Source organism: Acromyrmex echinatior, chromosome 3 (genome assembly GCF_024713525.1).
Source record: "Acromyrmex echinatior isolate Ae372 chromosome 3, ASM2471352v2, whole genome shotgun sequence".
NCBI lineage: Eukaryota > Metazoa > Arthropoda > Insecta > Hymenoptera > Formicidae > Acromyrmex > Acromyrmex echinatior.
The window spans coordinates 14,776,688-14,795,230 of record NC_141854.1 but is presented as its reverse complement, the minus strand read 5'-3'; the positions used below and the strand labels follow the sequence as shown (position 1 = coordinate 14,795,230).

Here is an 18,543-nt window from a genome sequence, read left to right as displayed (position 1 = left end):
CGATTCCAGGACAGACCTTCCCGTTTAGTTAACGTAGTCGCTTCTTTGATTAGTTAACCCATTCCCATCTTTGTTCGCAAAAGGGGATAGACAAGGCGACGAGATGTGCAATTCCCTGGAGGGTTTCCTGCCGTAGACACTCTCCTCTCCCCCCCCCCCATCTCTTCTGTTCCCTTACTCTTTACAGGATCTCCTACACTCCATAGACTGAGATGAGAGCGATCGCTCGGTCGGAAAATCGCTTTAAACCGCGCCGACTAATATTAACTTTCTCTTATCGTTTCGTGAAATTCCCGAACTCTTTTTTTCCCTCCATCGCGCATCGGGATCGCAAAAGCTTTCCCTTCCCGTGGGGTGCACGCTGGACGGCGCTCCGAAATTTCCTTATTTGCCGTTCGGACGGTCGGCTTTGTGTAAACTTCGTTTTATCCCGCAAACGGTAAATGTTTTCCTCCTTTCCACCTTCACGATCGATATGTCTGGAATTTCGTAACGAGCAAATAGATCAACGATACGAGTCACGACGAGATCCGAGGTAGTCACGACATACCAAGGTCGCATGTAATTAACTATCTTGCACGTACCGTTGTGATCGATTACAACTTTTGATCCGTGAAACGAATGATGATTATTAAAATTAAGATGATTTATAGCAGCGCAAAAGAGGAGAAGGAAAGACGCAGGAGAAAAGAACCGCGATTGGCGAAACGGTGCGTCAGGTCACCATTTCAACCGGCAAACTTTATGCAAACAATTTTAGGGCGCAACAAACTGTCACGCTCGCAGTAAAACAGTAATGCTTTTCACTCATACAACCAGTCGCATTCTACAACGAGCATAATTCACGCGAGACAGCTAACCGCCCGCTAAAGTGATATGCATCCTGTACGTGCGAGCATATGTGAAAAAGCAAAAGTTCCGCGTGCGCTTTTATTGAAACGCTTTTTGCATTTGGAAATATCATTTTGAACTAGAATTTTTTTATTAGTAATCCAACACTAATGTTGCTTTTTAATAATGCTTGCGTATTTGATGTGTTAAGTTTATATTCTTATGCTTGTATATTATTATTGTGGCACACATTTTAGCTAATTTTAAACAAAATACAAAATTTAAAAAAATATAAATAAATTATCTTATTTCCACTCTACTACGGCAGTTTTTACTTGTTATTAAATGTATAACTTTGGTATATATAATAATAATGCACAAGGCAAGTTACACTAATCCAGCTAGATAATTGATGAAGTAACTTTTAAAAAATTTTATAAAGACCTACGTATCGCTTAAGTTTAGCGCATTAACAGATAACAAGCTTCCCTTCCGCTATTAAATTTAACGAATAGTTTCCAAATCATTAGCAAAAGCTTGCATCCGCATCCAGCTTATGTTATTGTAAGCTCGCACTTACGTCGATTCGCTCTCCAAACCAAAGCAGGATATTTAGATCTCCTGCTAAATCGCTTAGAAGATTGTATGGTTGTGCACGCATCCGTCGGAATAATCAGGGAGATTGTAAAATAAAGTCGAGAGTAATGTTTTATACGTTTCCGTGGGGAAAACGCCCGGAATGCAAAATATTGACCTATGTATCAGACTTTAATCAAGAGCTCGTGAAAATATTGGCCGACAAGGCAGATTCACGCGAAGAATAAAATTAGAAGAAACTTGCGCGTGCGAGCTGTCCAGCATCAAATGAATCGACGGAAAATTCGCGTGACGCGATCGCGGGAACGATGTACGTCCCAAGGGTAGGACCTCAAACACGCATAATCCGGACGAAATTACTGCGTGCCGGTGAAAAGCTCCGTGCATAAGTTTCGAAAGCGAACGAGCCTGTGCACGATCAAATATGTACTCTGGGGTAACCAAACACACCAGTAGTCTTTTATACGTGAGCAACGCGCTCACAGCTGTATGTGCTAAAATACTCATACGTCGCATGCAGCCCACGCCTCGCAAAATGCAGCCGTTAATCCGGCCGTTCGGCTGGAGCACGCGAGCCTCACTGCGAAAAATTTCGTCGGGTAACGTAGGTTAAATATAAGTACGTGTAAAATATATGTTCGTATATTCAGAAATATTCTCCTCGCATTTTTTTTTTCATGCGATTCAATTCGGACTTGACTAACCACAGAGATAAATAGTCATCATTATAATATAAAAAAATAGTTTCTTCTCGACGTTACTTTAACAAAAATTTGACATTTGTGTATGTCGAAAGTGTATCGAAAATAGAAAGTTGGAAACTTGCCAGCGATGATGGATTTTCATGAAATTATTGCTAACGGCAAATCGACTTCAAATTTGTCAGCCTGGAGCTGAAACGATATTCAATAACGATGACATGGTCTGTATATAAAATAAATCATATTCATAGGGAACATGCTACAAAATATTCGGCCCAATATTTTTCCATTCGAGATATGATAACTTCTAACTCACTTTGCGACCATTCGCGGTTATAGTATATATGTCGCCGCAATAAAATCATCCTCCGCTTCACTTTGCACAGATAAAGTGCTTAATATTTTAATCGCTCGTTTAACGAGTGCGATGCCCGTGAGAATATTTCGCGCTTTGCAACGTGTCCAATCAAAATAGTCGATTGGGTTCTGGGTCGCGAAATAGTCGACTGAATAAATCCGCTCACGAAATCGTTTTATTCATCGATTTTATGAATAAATATTATTGCGCAAACATATGTAATCCTTGAGTATAAGAGCCTATAAGTGCAATTTATTTCGTAAAATTACTAAAAGCTCTTCTTGCCAAAGTCATTTTATAATAATTTGTGTATGAATTTTTATTTTCATTATTTTTAGAATTAACAAACGTGAACCATTGCCTTGAATATATATTATTTATTGAATGGAAAAGAGAGCTATTTCCTATTGAATTATTTCTGCTATTATCCACGCGACTACGATAAATTACATGAGTACGAACTGATAAAATGCACACAGAAGTCTTTGACCTGTTAACATATTAATAACGGCATATTGTTTTTTCCAGGCACGCATGTTTAATATACCGCATACACAACATAAACTTTCTTTTCATGTTGCAGCATAATGAACAACAACAGTGTAGAACAGCCGGATCCAGACAACATAAAGATGTTTGTGGGGCAGGTTCCTCACGATATGGACGAGAATGATTTGAGGACGATGTTTGAGGAATATGGTCGAGTGCATCAGATAAATATCCTGCGGGACAAGATCACCGGTAGTCATAGGGGTGAGTGATTGAGCTTCTTCACATTTACGATTATATGCTTCAAGTTGTCTAGTTGCAATAAACTTTTGTATTTAATGGAATAATAATAAAAAAATAGATATAAATTAACTTCTATTTCTTTATTATTTTAGTTGAAGTTTATTTATACAGTTTTCAATTATAACAAATGAATATAAAATTATATTTTATTGTATGTATTTATTAGAAAAATTATAATATTAATATATTTCTATATTTTTTAACCAATTTATTTAATCAGTTTATTATTATTTTTTAATATTCTCTTTTATAAGTGTGAAAAATACTTTTATAATACATTTTTTTTTTTATCAAAAGATGACTGATAATTATGATTATTGCATTATGTTTACTTTTTTAAATATAATTTTCTTTGATTGTTTTTTATATTATGAATGAATAGAAAATGCAGACTTGTGTATAATTTTTATTTTTTTATCTTTTTTCCATTTTTCAACATTTATATGACAAAATGGAATCGAGTACGAAAATCGGTTTATGTACATTATCACGATAATTGACATTTTGAAGTTGACAGAACATGTTAAAATAAATATGTAAAAGATTACGGAAAGAGTGAAAAAATCTAGGAAAATGCATTTACGACATCAGAAAGAATGATAAAATGTTGAGACATGATCAAGATTATAGATCAAGATTAATTCTGGATACATTCGGTTCCTGCGATAAATTAAATATATGTAAATTTCTGAATATCTGAATTTTCATCTGCGTGAGGAAAGTGCTTAAGATTCATCATTTTGTTTGTAAAACAGGTAACGATTCAATCCTCATAAAATTGACTAGAAGATATTAACGATTAAATTTTTAAATTAGAATCTAGAAATTCTTATTCTACATAACTTGTAATGTGATAATTGGCGCTGCAATAATGTTGTATGACACAAGATGAAATAATATTTCTGCAATATTATACGACGGCTGAATTTAATATCAAATATATGTAAATTCTGCGTTTTACTAATATTTGTGATTTTACTGAAGATGGCCAGATTGTGGCTGAAACATCTAAAGATTTTTTATGTAATGAATTATTAAATTTCACAAACAACATCCAGTGCTGTGGTTTCATGCTCCTTTTTTTTATATGTTTAAATATATCTCTTTATAGAAGGTATAAATGGATTTTTGTATCTTATTGTTTCGTACTTCCTGCAGCTATAATTGCGATATAATTACGATAATATGATAAGCATACATTATGAAGATGCTATTATATGTGCATATACATAAAGTTTATACGCATTATGTATAGGAGACAAATATGATGATAATACCATTCAATTATCAAATAATTGAAATTCCAATTTATTTTATTTTTGAAACTGTTCTTGAAGTTGAATTATGCCAATAAATTCACTGAATAGGTTAATTCGTTGGAAATCATATTTTCCATTAAACTGATCCCTCAACGTTATATCGAATTTTCATTATAATTGACGTTGTTGCGTTTTACTATTATTGATATACTCTCGTAATAGAGCATGCTGAAATTAGGTATTATTCTGAATAATCTGACTTTTTTAAATTCCATTCTATTTATTAATCACATTAATTATATACAGCATAATTAAATAATGATTGTAATAAATTTTATTTAATTTTTATCAAGTATTACAAATTTTCTAAATTGAAAATATGAATATAGAAATAGATAAGTATAAATGAAAAGAAATAACAAGAGAATGATGATTTCAGAATATTAATCATTAATTTCAAAATTTTTTTATGGGATTAATAGGATCATAGTATTGAAAGAAAATTACATCGATTTCAACAAATATTTACATCAAATAAAGGAAATAAGGAAAGGCAAATTTGGATACAATTAATATATAGTTAGAAACAGTTATTGCTATAAGCCTTTCTCGGTATATTGATCGGAGGACGAGAAAGCAACCCTACGGGATCCTCTTATATCTCCCCACGTCGGAATACAGGCGCGCTTGTAACGTGGCTGTCACTGAAATATACACGTGCTCTCTAATAACGAGCCTTAACGCTCGCTAAACGTCGTCCGCACTAGTGAAAGTTTATGCAATTACTTTCACTGTACAGATGACTTCAAATTTGCGGCCGATGTGAAAGTTAGGTATTGTGTGATAACCTGATTGCCTAATGTGTATGTTAGGAATATCGATTTCTGAGTGAGACGACCAAAGGATATACTGTCACCATGATACGAGATTGCCAAGTATAATTACGAATCGCTGTAGAGTTTATTTGTATGAACAGAAAAAGGAAGTATGCTATTGTATTATCGTTTAGCAATATATCGTTTTAGAAAATTTTATTAGATTTATGATAAGTATACTTTATACTAGAAATTTAAAGAAATTGTATATTTAATTTTATTAGGTTTTTATAAATATATTAAATTTCACTGATCACAGACAACGAAATTTTAAAAAAGTTACTTTCCTTACCTTAATTAAAAAATTATTAATTATATACGATACAATATTTCAAGTCAGCAACCGTTTCCTTGCAACTAATTTTTAAATAATACGTGTTTTGTGTGTGTGTTTAACTTTTAAAAAATTCTATATATTAAATTTTGAAAATAATCGATTGCCAAATATATGTTATTTCGTAGTTCTTGGTAATCTAAACGAATTTTCTTCATGTATTTTCTTTAGAAATCTTCCGTAGATAAGTAGATCTATATGTAAAATGTACGCGATGCACTATCCGAGTCGGAAGGCGCGAAATGTTAGGATTCTGAGAACTTCCGGAATAATTAATGTGAGCGAATTGTAAACGTCATGCGCACCTGCAAAATTGATGGCGGCAGGCAGTACAACTGGGATGAAATTCGTTCCCCATTGTGAAAATTTAACTTGATTACCATGACGTAATGGTGAATTAATGTCCCGCTCGCGGGCCGTTTGTTTAATGCACCGCATTTTAGATTCGAAATCTCTGTCAACGTGGAGTTTCAATTTTACAATAAAACGAGCTAATTACCGTTTGCCAATTAACTTTTAGTTGAAAATCGTCATATTAGGCAATCTCCTCCTCACTAAATTACAATTAATGTTATATAGAATGTCTTAAAATGAACTGATTATCACTTTATATTAGTTTATCAATCATAACTGGAGTTTAATAGAATCTCATCTGTAAGCAATAAAAACACACACGCACACACACACAGTCGGTATAAATTATAATACTTAAGTAAAATGTATACCGGAATAATAACTCGACATGGGGTGAGTTTGCTCGTCTGTCGCTGGCCAAACAGTCAGAAGGTAAATTCCACAGTGCATCGAGGCGTTTTATCTCGACGGTAGAAATAAAACACTAAAATCCAGAAATTCTATATTAATTAAGCCGCGGAGCCAAGCTTGGTATGAGCTCTACTAAAAATTAACAAGAGGTACCTGTGGAATATATTTGATTTACGCCAGGATAAATTTAAAGTTTAAATTATTCACAGGAATACTCGTAATGTCGCATAATGAAAAAAATTGCTTCGGCCGTTCCATCGGTAATTATAATACTTTAATCCTCATTTATTTTAGGCGCTTTCTATAAAACCACAATTGTAATATAACTATTATTTTGATAAAAAATATTTTAATTAAAATTAAATATAGAAAGCATTAAATAATATAAGCAGTATAATATAACTAAAAGAATTTCTTTTAAATGTCACTCTTGATTAATCAAATTACATATATTTGAATAGGATCATATTCACTCTGTGTTTTTATGTGAATCACCCTTGCAATTGATAAGGAATGAACTAACATGTTACTGGAGTCTTTCAATACATATCTCCGCTTACAATTCAAGTGAGAGAGGGGATGTCAATAATTAAACAAGACATGAATTTAATTCATAATTGTTATAAAAAAATCTATTTGTTTTAAATATAGAAAGAGTATAGTTGCTGTTGATTTTAATTGTTAATTTACTGAATTCTGTGAAACTTAACGCATTTTCATAACCTTATGCATAATGGTTCATTGAATGTTATTTTGTAGAATTTTATTTCATGTTAATTGCATCAGACTTATTATATTGATATTTATCAGTTACATTACATATTGAGGAGGACCAGAAATAAGACCAAAAACTTTATTAACAGCTTTGAAATAGATTTTCTTTATTGTTAATAAATTAAATAACTCTGCAATAACAATATTTATAATGAAATACATAATAATTCCATTTTTTGAATTATTTTATACATATCTATAATATATCATCATATTTACAATCAGTTTGTAATATTGATCATTAATAGTTTTCGACTGCAATATGCATATTAAACTAATCTTATCCTAAAATAATTTCACGGAACATTAACATAATTAGATATTGTCATATTAATCTAGATATATTCACTTTTTAAATTCGAGATTTATACGAAACAGATTAAACGGTCATCTGCTTTGAAATCTATCAGAAGCGAACAATCCATGAAATGTTTAATTTAGTGGGTCAATAGGAGACAACGAACTCATGGCAAACTCCTTTTATGCCCGATGAAAACAAGTGCGGAATCGTGTTCGCAATGAAGACTTTCGAGACTTTTGTGGTACCAATTATATCGGAATCTCGAAAGTGTCCGACTGCGCCGTTTCTTGTCACAAAGTAGCGGAATTCGATACTCCGCTACTTTGTGAGACACGATATGAAAACAACAAGAATGATAATAAGGATTCTCTGCAAATAGGAAGGACGGACTGCCGTCTTCTGTTACACAATTTTCCGCGTGGAATTTCGTCGGCGAAAAGACGTCGGGAAATGTTTTAGTTAAATTAACAGAGCTCTCATGCGGCGGTGTTTCCTGGTCGATTGCGAATTTTTCTTCAACAAGTTTCCTGTTACTCTGTGTAGATATATGGTATCATTGTAACGTTTGTCTCTTGGATTTTTAAGATCTTCTTCCTTCACCGGAATACTCTGCGCGTAGATCGCTCGGAGAATTTGTTTGTCTTAAACGAAAACGCGAATCGACCTTCAACTGCTTGATATGCCCAGAAGTACATCCTGCTATTAATCGCATAGTCCTATTAATCTTTAATTGATTTGCCATGTATACCTCGCTCTTTCACACTAAAGAAACCTTCATGGATTTTGTTGACATGACTATCTTTAAAAATCGCTAAAGTTCGGTTGTGTACTATTCATCGGTCAAATGTCTAGAAATAGTTGGAGAAGATCTATACGTCTTAAAGAAATATTTTTTTATTGTATTATCATATTTTAAGAATTTTATTTTTAAATAAAAATATAAAAGCTATATAAATATATTTGAAACATGGTACGTTTATACTTTGATATTTAAATATTCTTTACGAATTTTTTTAAACATTATAAAAGATTTTTTAACAATTATTCACAAGTAAAAATGTTGAAAAATATTTCACTGTTACCACGATTTAAAAGCCATAAATTATTTGATTAAAAAATAGAAATTATTTGAAACAAAAAATTTTAAATTCATAATTAATATACATAAATATAATTTGTCTACAATCAAATTAAAAAATTGATTTTAGTAAAAATGGTAAAAGTTAAAAAAATTTATTTTTATCTTTTTACCAAGTTTCTTACTTACGAGAAAAATTGAAAAGTTCACATTTCTGTTATTTGTTCTGCAAAATAAAAATATATTGTGAACATCTAAAAATTTTGATTTCAATTGGATTAAAATTAAAGAAGTCATTATGGCAATAGTGATTTTATTTTTTTTATATATAGATTTGTAAATAATTGCCAACAATTTTTTTATAATGCTTAAAATAATTAAAAAGAAACATTTAAAGTATAAACACCAAGTTTTAGCTATATATTTTTTTTTAAAAGAAAATTTTCATAATGAACAGTATAAAAATAATATTAAATGTTCAAAAATATTTTCTTATAGAAAAGTAAGCATAACTTATTATAAGATACGAGATGCAAAAAATGAATAATGTTCAATGTTCAATAAAAGATTAATAATGATACTATCTAAATTTTGGGACGATTTTAATTTAAAAAGATTTTATGAAAATACGTGAAACTTATATATATTTTTTAAAAGTCGTTTGTTCGAGAGTGAATCAGGTTCCGATAAATCGACCGTTCAGCATTTTCGCCTCTCCTCAGCGTGTCGTCTTTCTTTTTCCTCCAAAGCAAGTCTGTCTAATCTGTGTTGTCTTTCCTCATTTTGTCTTCGTCTATGCTCATCTTGTCTAGCGTTGTTGTCGTTCGCATTATTTGGAATAATATTATTATTATGATCTATAACGTTTCTGTTCGGGAGTATTCTATTCATATTGAATCTGTAGATGATCCTTTTAGTTAACAACTGAAATTAATGTTTCTGGAATTAATTCGGAATTAATGTTTTTTAATTGTCTAATATTCAAATCTTACTTTATGCATATAAAAAGAGGAGCATGAAATCATCATTGGATTTGTTTCTGGATTTGTTATCTTCAGTAAAATAAATATTAATAAAAAAGAATTGATATCTGAATCGTCGTATAATATGTATAAATATATATAAATGTATTCTTTTATCTTGTGAAGGTGTATCGTACAATATTGTTGCAGCGTCAATTATTACATTGTAGAATAAATTTCCAGATTCTAATTTAAAAATTAAACTATCGTTAATATCTTCTAGTCAATTTTATGAGGATTAAATCGTTACCTTTTACAGACAAAATGATGAATCTTAAGCACTTTCCTCACGCAGATGGAAATTCGTCGTGACATTGTGTATTATTGTTTGTCATATCATCATATGTTACCGCTATTTATATGTATGTCAAAGATGTTTAGATTGTTCTAGAATTATCTTTAAGTGTGAGAGAGATCTTTCTTTAGAAAAAGCAGATAAACATCAAGCAAACTTTCAATGTCACTTTATTTATTAATACTTATTTAGCTTTTTATGTACATCATTTCATTACATTTTATGTACAGAAATTCTTCTTTTAAATAATGATTGTTCTGTATTTAAAATTCTAATATTATCCCAATTCAATTCGTGCATCTCATCCACTTGATAGCGTGAAACCATTGACATCTCAGAAGTGGATTTTCTTATGTTAATCTTATGTTCTTTGATTCGAGTTTTTAATTAATTTTTTTTCAATTATGATTATAATTAACTCTACATTTTTTAAATTTGACAAAAAAATTTTTAAACAGATTTTTGGCATGCCAATGGGCTCTCCATTGTCCCCTACATTAGTGAATATTGTTCTACAAGACTTAGAACAAAAAATTATTATAACCAATAATATTGTTTCGTCTTTTTATTTCCGTTATATTGATGACATTGTATTGTCCGTGCATAAAGATAAAGTGAGAATGTTCTGGAATTGTTTAATTCGTACCATGAAAGGATAAGGTTTACAGTAGACTTTGGCGACGAAAATATTAATATTTTAGATGTTAAACTAATGAGACAAAAAGGAAGAATTATCTTCGATATTTATAAAAAAAACCTACGAATTCAGGGAGATATTTGAATTATTATTCGAATCATCCATTGGTGCATAAAAGAGATGTAATTATTAAGTAATTAGACAAAATTTTGTTTTTATCTCATTCAAAATTTCAAGAAAAAAATATTTCAGACTTAGTTCACACTCTGTGAATTAATGAATGGTTATCCTCTTGAATTCATTTTTTCAACAATAAAAAACAGAATTAAAACTTTAGAAAATGGAACTTGGAAAAAAATAGAAAAGAAAATGAATGGAATTTGGATAAAAATAGTGAGTGTAATAATAATGAAAACGATTTAAATTCCAATTTAAGGAAAAAGTTTTTTGTAATACCATATTTAAATAAAATATCGGAAAAATTTAAAAAATTATCACATAGTCAGGGCTTTAATATTGCTTACAAACCTATAAATAAACTTAGATAGATAGATTTATTAAAACTGAAAAAGATCGTGTATGCAAGGAGTACCATTGGAGGGATTTATATAAGATAAATTGTCTAGATTATGAGTCTTCTTATGCTGGCCAAACAAAAAGGAAATTAAAAACTCGAATCGAAGAACATAAGGTTGACATAAGAAGATCCACCTCTGTCAGTGGTTTCACGCCATCAAGTGAATGAAATGCACGAATTGGATTGGGATAATATTAGAATTTTAGATACAGAATAATCATTATTTAAAAGAAAAATTTCTGAAATGATATATACATAAAAAGCTAAATAAATAGTATTAATAAATAAAGTGACACTGAAGGTTTGCCTAATGTTTATCTGCCTTTTCTAAAGAAAGATCTCTCTCATACTTAAAAATAATTCTAGAACAATCTAAACTTTTGACATACACACAAATAACAGTAACATATCACGATATGACAAATAATAATACACAATGTCACGACGAATTTCCATCTGCGTAAGGAAAGTGCTTAAGATTCATCATTTTGTTTATAAAACAGTTAACGATTTAATTCTCATAAAATTGACTAGAAGATATTAACGATAGTTTAATTTTTAAATTAGAATCTGGAAATTCTTGTTCTACATAATTTGCAATATAATAATCGGCGCTGCAACGATGTTGTACGATGCATCTTCACAAGATGAAAGAACACGTTTATACATATTTATATTATACGACGGCTGAATTTAATATCAGATATGTAAATTCTGCGTTTTACTAATATTTGTGATTTTACTGAAGATAGTCAGATTGTGGCCGAAACATCTAAAGATTTTTTATTAATGTAATGAATTATTAAATTTCACAAACAACATCCAGTGCTGTGGTTCCATGCTCCTCTTTTTATATGCTTGATTTATGAACGTTCGTTATAATTATTTATTTTGATCTTACTTTATGATTCTATGTGATTTTACAGTAAAATTATTAAATGGTATTAGGTGTTGGAATTAATTCGTAGCGTTTTACAAGTGATGGGAAGTACTTTCATTAATGTATTTTTTAATGCTCATGTGAAATAAATAACATTCTTTCATTAAAAAACGCTACGAATTAATTCCAACACCTAATATTTTTTAAGATAATGATGGCTCGATATGAAAAAAAAACCTACGAAAATCTATGATCTCTTAAACGGTCTAGCTGGATTTTAAGTGTTTGTATGATTCTATGAGAATTTATATATTACGTATGTAGTCCTTTAAAATGCGCGCCGAAATAATTTTTCGATCTTGAAACGCAAACTCTACTAAACTACAAATAGCATTAAATTTCATGAAAAAAATCAAAGTTATGCTCAATTGAGATTAAATGTGTCCGCGAGTGTTGTTTAATCATTATGTTATAACGATACTTTTATTGAATTTATTATAAAAATATTTAAAAACTTAAATGTTTTAAAATCTTAAGCACTTCAGATCCAGTTAGAGCATTGATTAATAAGTTGCATTCTCACATATACGGTCCTATAAGATATTATAATGAAAAATAAAACTGAAGAGAAGTATGAAAAAGATTTAAGAACAACTGTAACTGACAACTGACTTACCGAATTGCGATGAGACTGGTGACTTTGATAAAAAATACGATGAAGACTGATAAAGACAAATATATAATTGATGGAAGAGAAAAATAACTTATTAATATGGAAAACCAGATAATCGAAGAGTTGTTCGGCAAGAACTCAAAACTGGCGCAAACTGTAATAAATAGTGTATCTGGAAGGCTTTAAATAATAATTTTCTGTACACGCCTATCGAATTGTATGTGCTTTGCATAGCTTTTTTTACCATACAAAATATCTGTACAAAATATGTACCAATAACTATCAGTGGGCGTATACGGAAAAAATAGCGACCTACAGAATAACGTCTCTACACAAAGTTAACCAAAAATTATGGAGAAGGTATACTTGAGACATACATGTATGTACCTATCTTGTGTGTACTCCTTTCATGGATAATTATCTCGGATGACCCTCGTCCATTATAGGGTTCCTATTTCACTTATTTTGTTATTTATCAAATTTAAAGAAATGAAATGAGATGTGCGTGAGCATTGCATGTTAAATACAATGCATCTATTCAATATTTAAACTGAATGTTCCGAGATGTTCTGAGTCAGCTTACATACAAAAGGATGCATTTATTTTATTTTTACGCGTTCTTTTATACTTTAATTATTTGTTTAATATTTCATTGAGAAAAAAGAGCTTTTTTAAAATATTGATGTAAAAAGAAAAATAGAAGAGGTCCAGATGCGTCCAACAAAGCACATTTTATTTGATAAATTTTCTAGGAATGTCATTAGAATTTAGACATTTTTGTAGATTGTTTAGACCTTTTGAATGTCTTTAGAACATTTCTAAAGAATATTCCTGGAAATCTGTGCTGTATAAACATAAGGCGATCCATTGTTACGGACACAATAGATTGAAAGTAGTAGGGGGATCTGTCAATCAATCAAGTTTTGAACACATTTGCAGAAATCCACATTACTTATTGAACTGAGTTCAATTTCTGATTGATCAAGCTTTCAGATTACGTGATGGGAGCTCCGCCATATGTGCAATAGGTCACCTTCATGATTGGATATAATTGTAAAGGAATCAGTAAGGAAAAGTAGGATAATTGTGCGCAGCAAGTAATTGTACGCAGCAAATAATTGTGCGCATTATAGTTGGAAACTCCTCTGATAAATACAGATACCGAAATTTGTAGACTGGAGATAGTTCTTTTAAGATATATATTACTATAGGCTATATTATTAAAAAACGTAATTAATGGCAAATATGAGAAAAAGTGAAATCATGTATTTCGAAGTAATTTTTGGCGTTCAGAACATAAGACAGTAAGTCTATATTTTTTATTTGTTTATTTAATCTTATATATATATATATATATATATATATCTTAGACGTACTAAAGTACGTCTTATTATATACGTCTTTTAATTGTTATTGTTTATTCAGTTAGATTAAAAAGTCTTTAAGTAATCGTTTTTTCGAATAAGCGTTTTCGCGACTGGTAATTGTGCGCATGATTTTGAAATGCACACAATTATCCGTCTTGCATATACTATATACAATACTATTTCTTTTATTTTTTTCTTTGTATTGTTTTAGATACCTCATAATTACGAAAAAAAGACAAGTAAAAATAATTGGCGTCTGTCAAGGCGTCTAAACTAAGACTCAGTTATAATTTTTCCAATTTTTATATCATTTTTCCAAAATTTGTATTAATCTTGTATTAATATTGACTTTATAAATATATTTTCTTATTTCCTTATTAACGTTCCATGAAATATTCATTTTATTTATTCATTTCCAACAATTTTTTAATTTACGCATTATTACTAAATCCATACGTATAATTATTCGACGTGTGAGAAATTTTTTAAATTTTGCTTTTTTTCTTTTTACCAAATACAATATTATTAAATGAAAAATTTAATATGAGAATGCATAATAGTAGAAGAATGTTTATGACTTCTTTTTTCGTTTATATCGATTTTAACTTCAAAAATCACTCTTTAAAAAAAATAGCGGAGTGAACTTAACACCATGCAACATCTATATAATTTTCACTATATTAATATTAAATTAATATCAACATGGTGTGGATTTAACACTATTGATATTAATTTAACATCAATACAGTGAGAATTATATAGACACCGCATTTCAAAATACACGCATAATTACCAGTTGTTAACTGATTTAATATGAAAAAGATTATTTGAAGACTTTTTAATCTAACTCAATAAACAATAACAATTAAAAGACGTATATAATAATACCATTTTTAAATCTATACATCTATGATATGAAATTCACATCAATATTAAATTAATACCAACATGATAAGAATTATATAGACACGGGATATGGATGGTAAATTTCACCAACATTTTTTAGAATATATATAGCAATTAATTCCCTTTAGATAGGAATTCCCATTTTCCTCTACTAAATTTCACAAAATAAATCTCTTTAGTTTATTTATTTTTGTATTTTCGAAATATGTCTTTTCGAACAATACCGTCATAATTCTTTATTTTCCGCCTAATGGTTATTTTCTCGTGTCTCTTTGTCTTCGAACTTTTTCAAAGGCTAGCGAAATCGTGAAGAACGCCGGAGTCGTCGTACACCGTGCACTTTAGGATTACGCGAGAAACTTTAAACGAAACTCTGGCGCGGAAGTATCGCAAAGCTGCTTCCAAGCGAGCTTGTGTTCCAACATGAGCAAGCTGGATTCAAGGTAGTTGTTGGTTCTTTTCGCAAGAGAGTAACGGACTTTTCGAAGACAGATAAATTTTTGAAGTCCCATAACGGCACTGCCGAGCTGATAACTGAGTATGCCATATATATCGCAAGTCAAAAAGCTTTAGATAATTGCACAGGGATTTCAAAACGCGAGGATACCATATCATTTTTCTTAAAATGTCAAAGAAAAACTTCGTGAGCAACTAATATATTTTTTTCGATAAAATTAATTATTTTTACATTTGAAAGATTATATAGAACAATATTTAAATCAAGTTTGATTGTAAAAATGTGACAAATAAATTATTTTAACAAATTATCAATTGCAATTTTGCTGCAGTGTAAATAATTTGTTAATTTTAAATTGTATTTACAATCCTTTCGTTACTTACTAATTGTGTTAACTCAATAGATTCAAAAAATATTTTTTTATTCAAATAAAATTACCCGTACTATATAATCTAATTTTACTTTGCGCAATGCAAGCATGAAGAAATGAAATTTCTAACGATTAATGCAACTTATTCCCTGTTGCGTTACGCTCTATCTTTGCTTACGAGTTTGCGGTGCCGAAATTAATTGCGGAGGCGGATCGACGATACCTACTGATGACACCACCGGAAACAGCTCTAATTAATTGGCAAACTGCTCCCGCGCCAAGAACTGGCACGTGCTTCTAGTCGGCAAACGGCACTTGCTTAGTATTTCCGACGTCCGCTCGTCGATCACTCAGCCTTAATGACGCCTTCTGCCCTTTGTTCATCCCTCGTGCTGAATCCTACTCAGGATTCCATCCGTGCTGCAAGTGCGTGTAAATACAAAGACCGGTTGGTAAATCTCGCGCGAATTAATCTTCGTGACGTGCTTTGCATCTCTAGAATAACTTTCACTATTCTTTTAACATTTAAATGACACAAATGTACGTCAATTTGCTACGGAGAGGAGTGTGTTGTTTCAATTTAATTTATAGAATTTGAATAAAATAATAAGTTTTCTAAAATAGTTTATTTTCGCAAATAGATAAATTTGTTTAGAAATAGGTTCATATTTACACGAGATATTTAGAGAGTATCTTTTTATTTTTATATTTTTTGACAAAAATTGTAACTGACCGTGTGTGTGTGTTTTTCTTAACAAACATATAATACCAAATTTAAAAACTTATAAAATCTATCACTTCTCTACTTTGAGAAATTCTCATTTTATTGTAGCGGTCCTGTAGGAAAAGGAGTTGTTATATACGCGTTCGAATATCCTGTTCTTTTCTCCCTCTTATTTCTTTCCTGCGGATCACGAAAATGCCAACTAGCGGGATGATAAAAACACGAAAGGCGGACAAAACGAACTGCTTTAATTTAAAGTTGCGTACGGGATTTGAGACTTTTACTTTTCAAGTTACCCCCAACGACGAGGGCGGTTCTCCCCTACGGAATCCTCCTGCCGCGAACTCGTTACATTTTCGTCGTAGGGAATTACGCGACTTTGACTAAAGCCAGTTAAAGTCTCATCGGAGTTGCGACTAAACGGCTCCTGATCCCCGTAATCTTGTGGAACTCATGGCATCGACTACTAGTGGGTACAGTTTCAAAATTTCATTGATAAACGTCGACATTGTTAACGGATAATGTTTCTTGAAATATACTTTTACAAAAAGAAGTGGTTATTAATTCAATTCTTAAATTTCTATTCAATCATTTCGATTATGCATATGTTCTGAAAAAATATAAATATCAGTAAAAAAGTTAAAAGTTAAAAGTTTAATAAAAGGTTTTTATTATTTTTACTTATTAATTATTTATTTATTCCATTTCTATTTTTTCTTAATCAGAACTTAAAATTGCAATACTAAGAAAAAATTTTTAATAAGAATTTTGTACACATCTTTTTTAGGAATTGATTAATGTGAAATATAGAATAATACCCATTCATGTCATGTAGTCAGAAAAATACGTGATTAAAGTCTTCACATTTATTATAATACTAACGTGCAACGGCTACGAAACTTTACAAATTATATTTGTCAATTAATATAAAATAGTGATAATTTTCTTGTTACATTACAAGTATTGAACGCGAAAATTTATGCCTGACAATAAATATAGCATGTGGCAAAAGTTTTGGCTAGCAGCCAAGATTACAAGGAGCACTGCGAAGTTTAATTTCTCGAATTCTTGTCAAAAGTCTCGTTTCTTCTTACTTTACGTTTGTACTTTTGTCTTCTTTCTTCCGTCTCCCCGAGTTTCGTTACGCTCTTAACTTCCGTTCATCTTCTTCCCTCCTTTTTCGCCACTTCACTTCTTTTCTATCTTCTCGCGTCTCTTTGTTCTCGAATATAGGACCGCGGAAATTTCTCGCTTCTCTTGCCATTACGCCGCGGCAAAACTGCCATCGATTGCGCAAATATTTGAGCGCTTCTGCGAGGGCAGACAGGAGAGAAGAGAGAAAGAGAGGTACAAGCTAGAGTGCAATGTAACCGTATTTCGGCTGATTCTGAAAGTAAGTCGGGTAAATTTGCACGGAGCTTATCTAACCACGGCAGGTGTCGACTACCTTCGAGACTTCAAGATATCCGGCTATGGCTAGGGCACCATATAGTTCCGTCCATTACGCATATTTAACAAAGAATTATGTCACGTTGGCAGCGATTTGTTGAAGTAATTTTTATTATGTTCAATTTTTGGCGTGTCAATGCAAAATTTTGAGATATTATATATAAATAATTGAGTCTTCCAATTGAAAACGCTTTTTTGTGTCGAATGTAAAAATTATATGAAATTTAAAAGTTATAAAATATAACATTTAACATGCAAATTTCTACTTTTTTTGTGGTATATTTAATATAATTAAAGATACAATATCAGTGTATATAAATATCTCTCCGAGTGAATACGTTTTTTAAAAAATATTTCCAGAACACATGAATCTGTCAAATTCGACGCTATTTCTCTTATCTTAAAGTATTCAAAAAAATCTGAAAAAATTATGAAATATTTAACGATTTTGTAATTTATTTATCGAATGTCACTGTTTATTGAATATTTTATTTTTGATGAATTAATTAGAATAAAAATGC

The 18,543-nt window shown here is 30.7% G+C and overlaps 1 protein-coding gene and 1 long non-coding RNA gene across 22 annotated transcripts in view; one reads left to right on the top strand and one right to left on the bottom strand.

The window, feature by feature from the left end:
- Positions 1-18,543, top strand: part of LOC105149436 (CUGBP Elav-like family member 1-A) — a 562,295-nt gene that overhangs the window by 388,981 nt on the left and 154,771 nt on the right. For all 21 annotated transcript variants that reach the window (XR_846598.2, XR_846599.2, XM_087403816.1 and 18 more), the window contains one exon: positions 3,071-3,240. Coding sequence is in view for 19 of the 21 variants with exons in the window: in XM_087403812.1 (XP_087259938.1) it covers positions 3,071-3,240 (170 nt within the window). In the remaining 2 variants the exon portion in view is untranslated. The remainder of the gene's footprint in view (positions 1-3,070; positions 3,241-18,543) is intronic.
- Positions 3,247-12,124, bottom strand: LOC147910269 (uncharacterized). The gene is made up of 3 exons (XR_015544354.1): positions 9,938-12,124; positions 9,658-9,873; positions 3,247-9,589 (listed from the first exon to the last, which is right to left on the bottom strand). It is a non-coding gene; the product is annotated as an uncharacterized LOC147910269 (long non-coding RNA).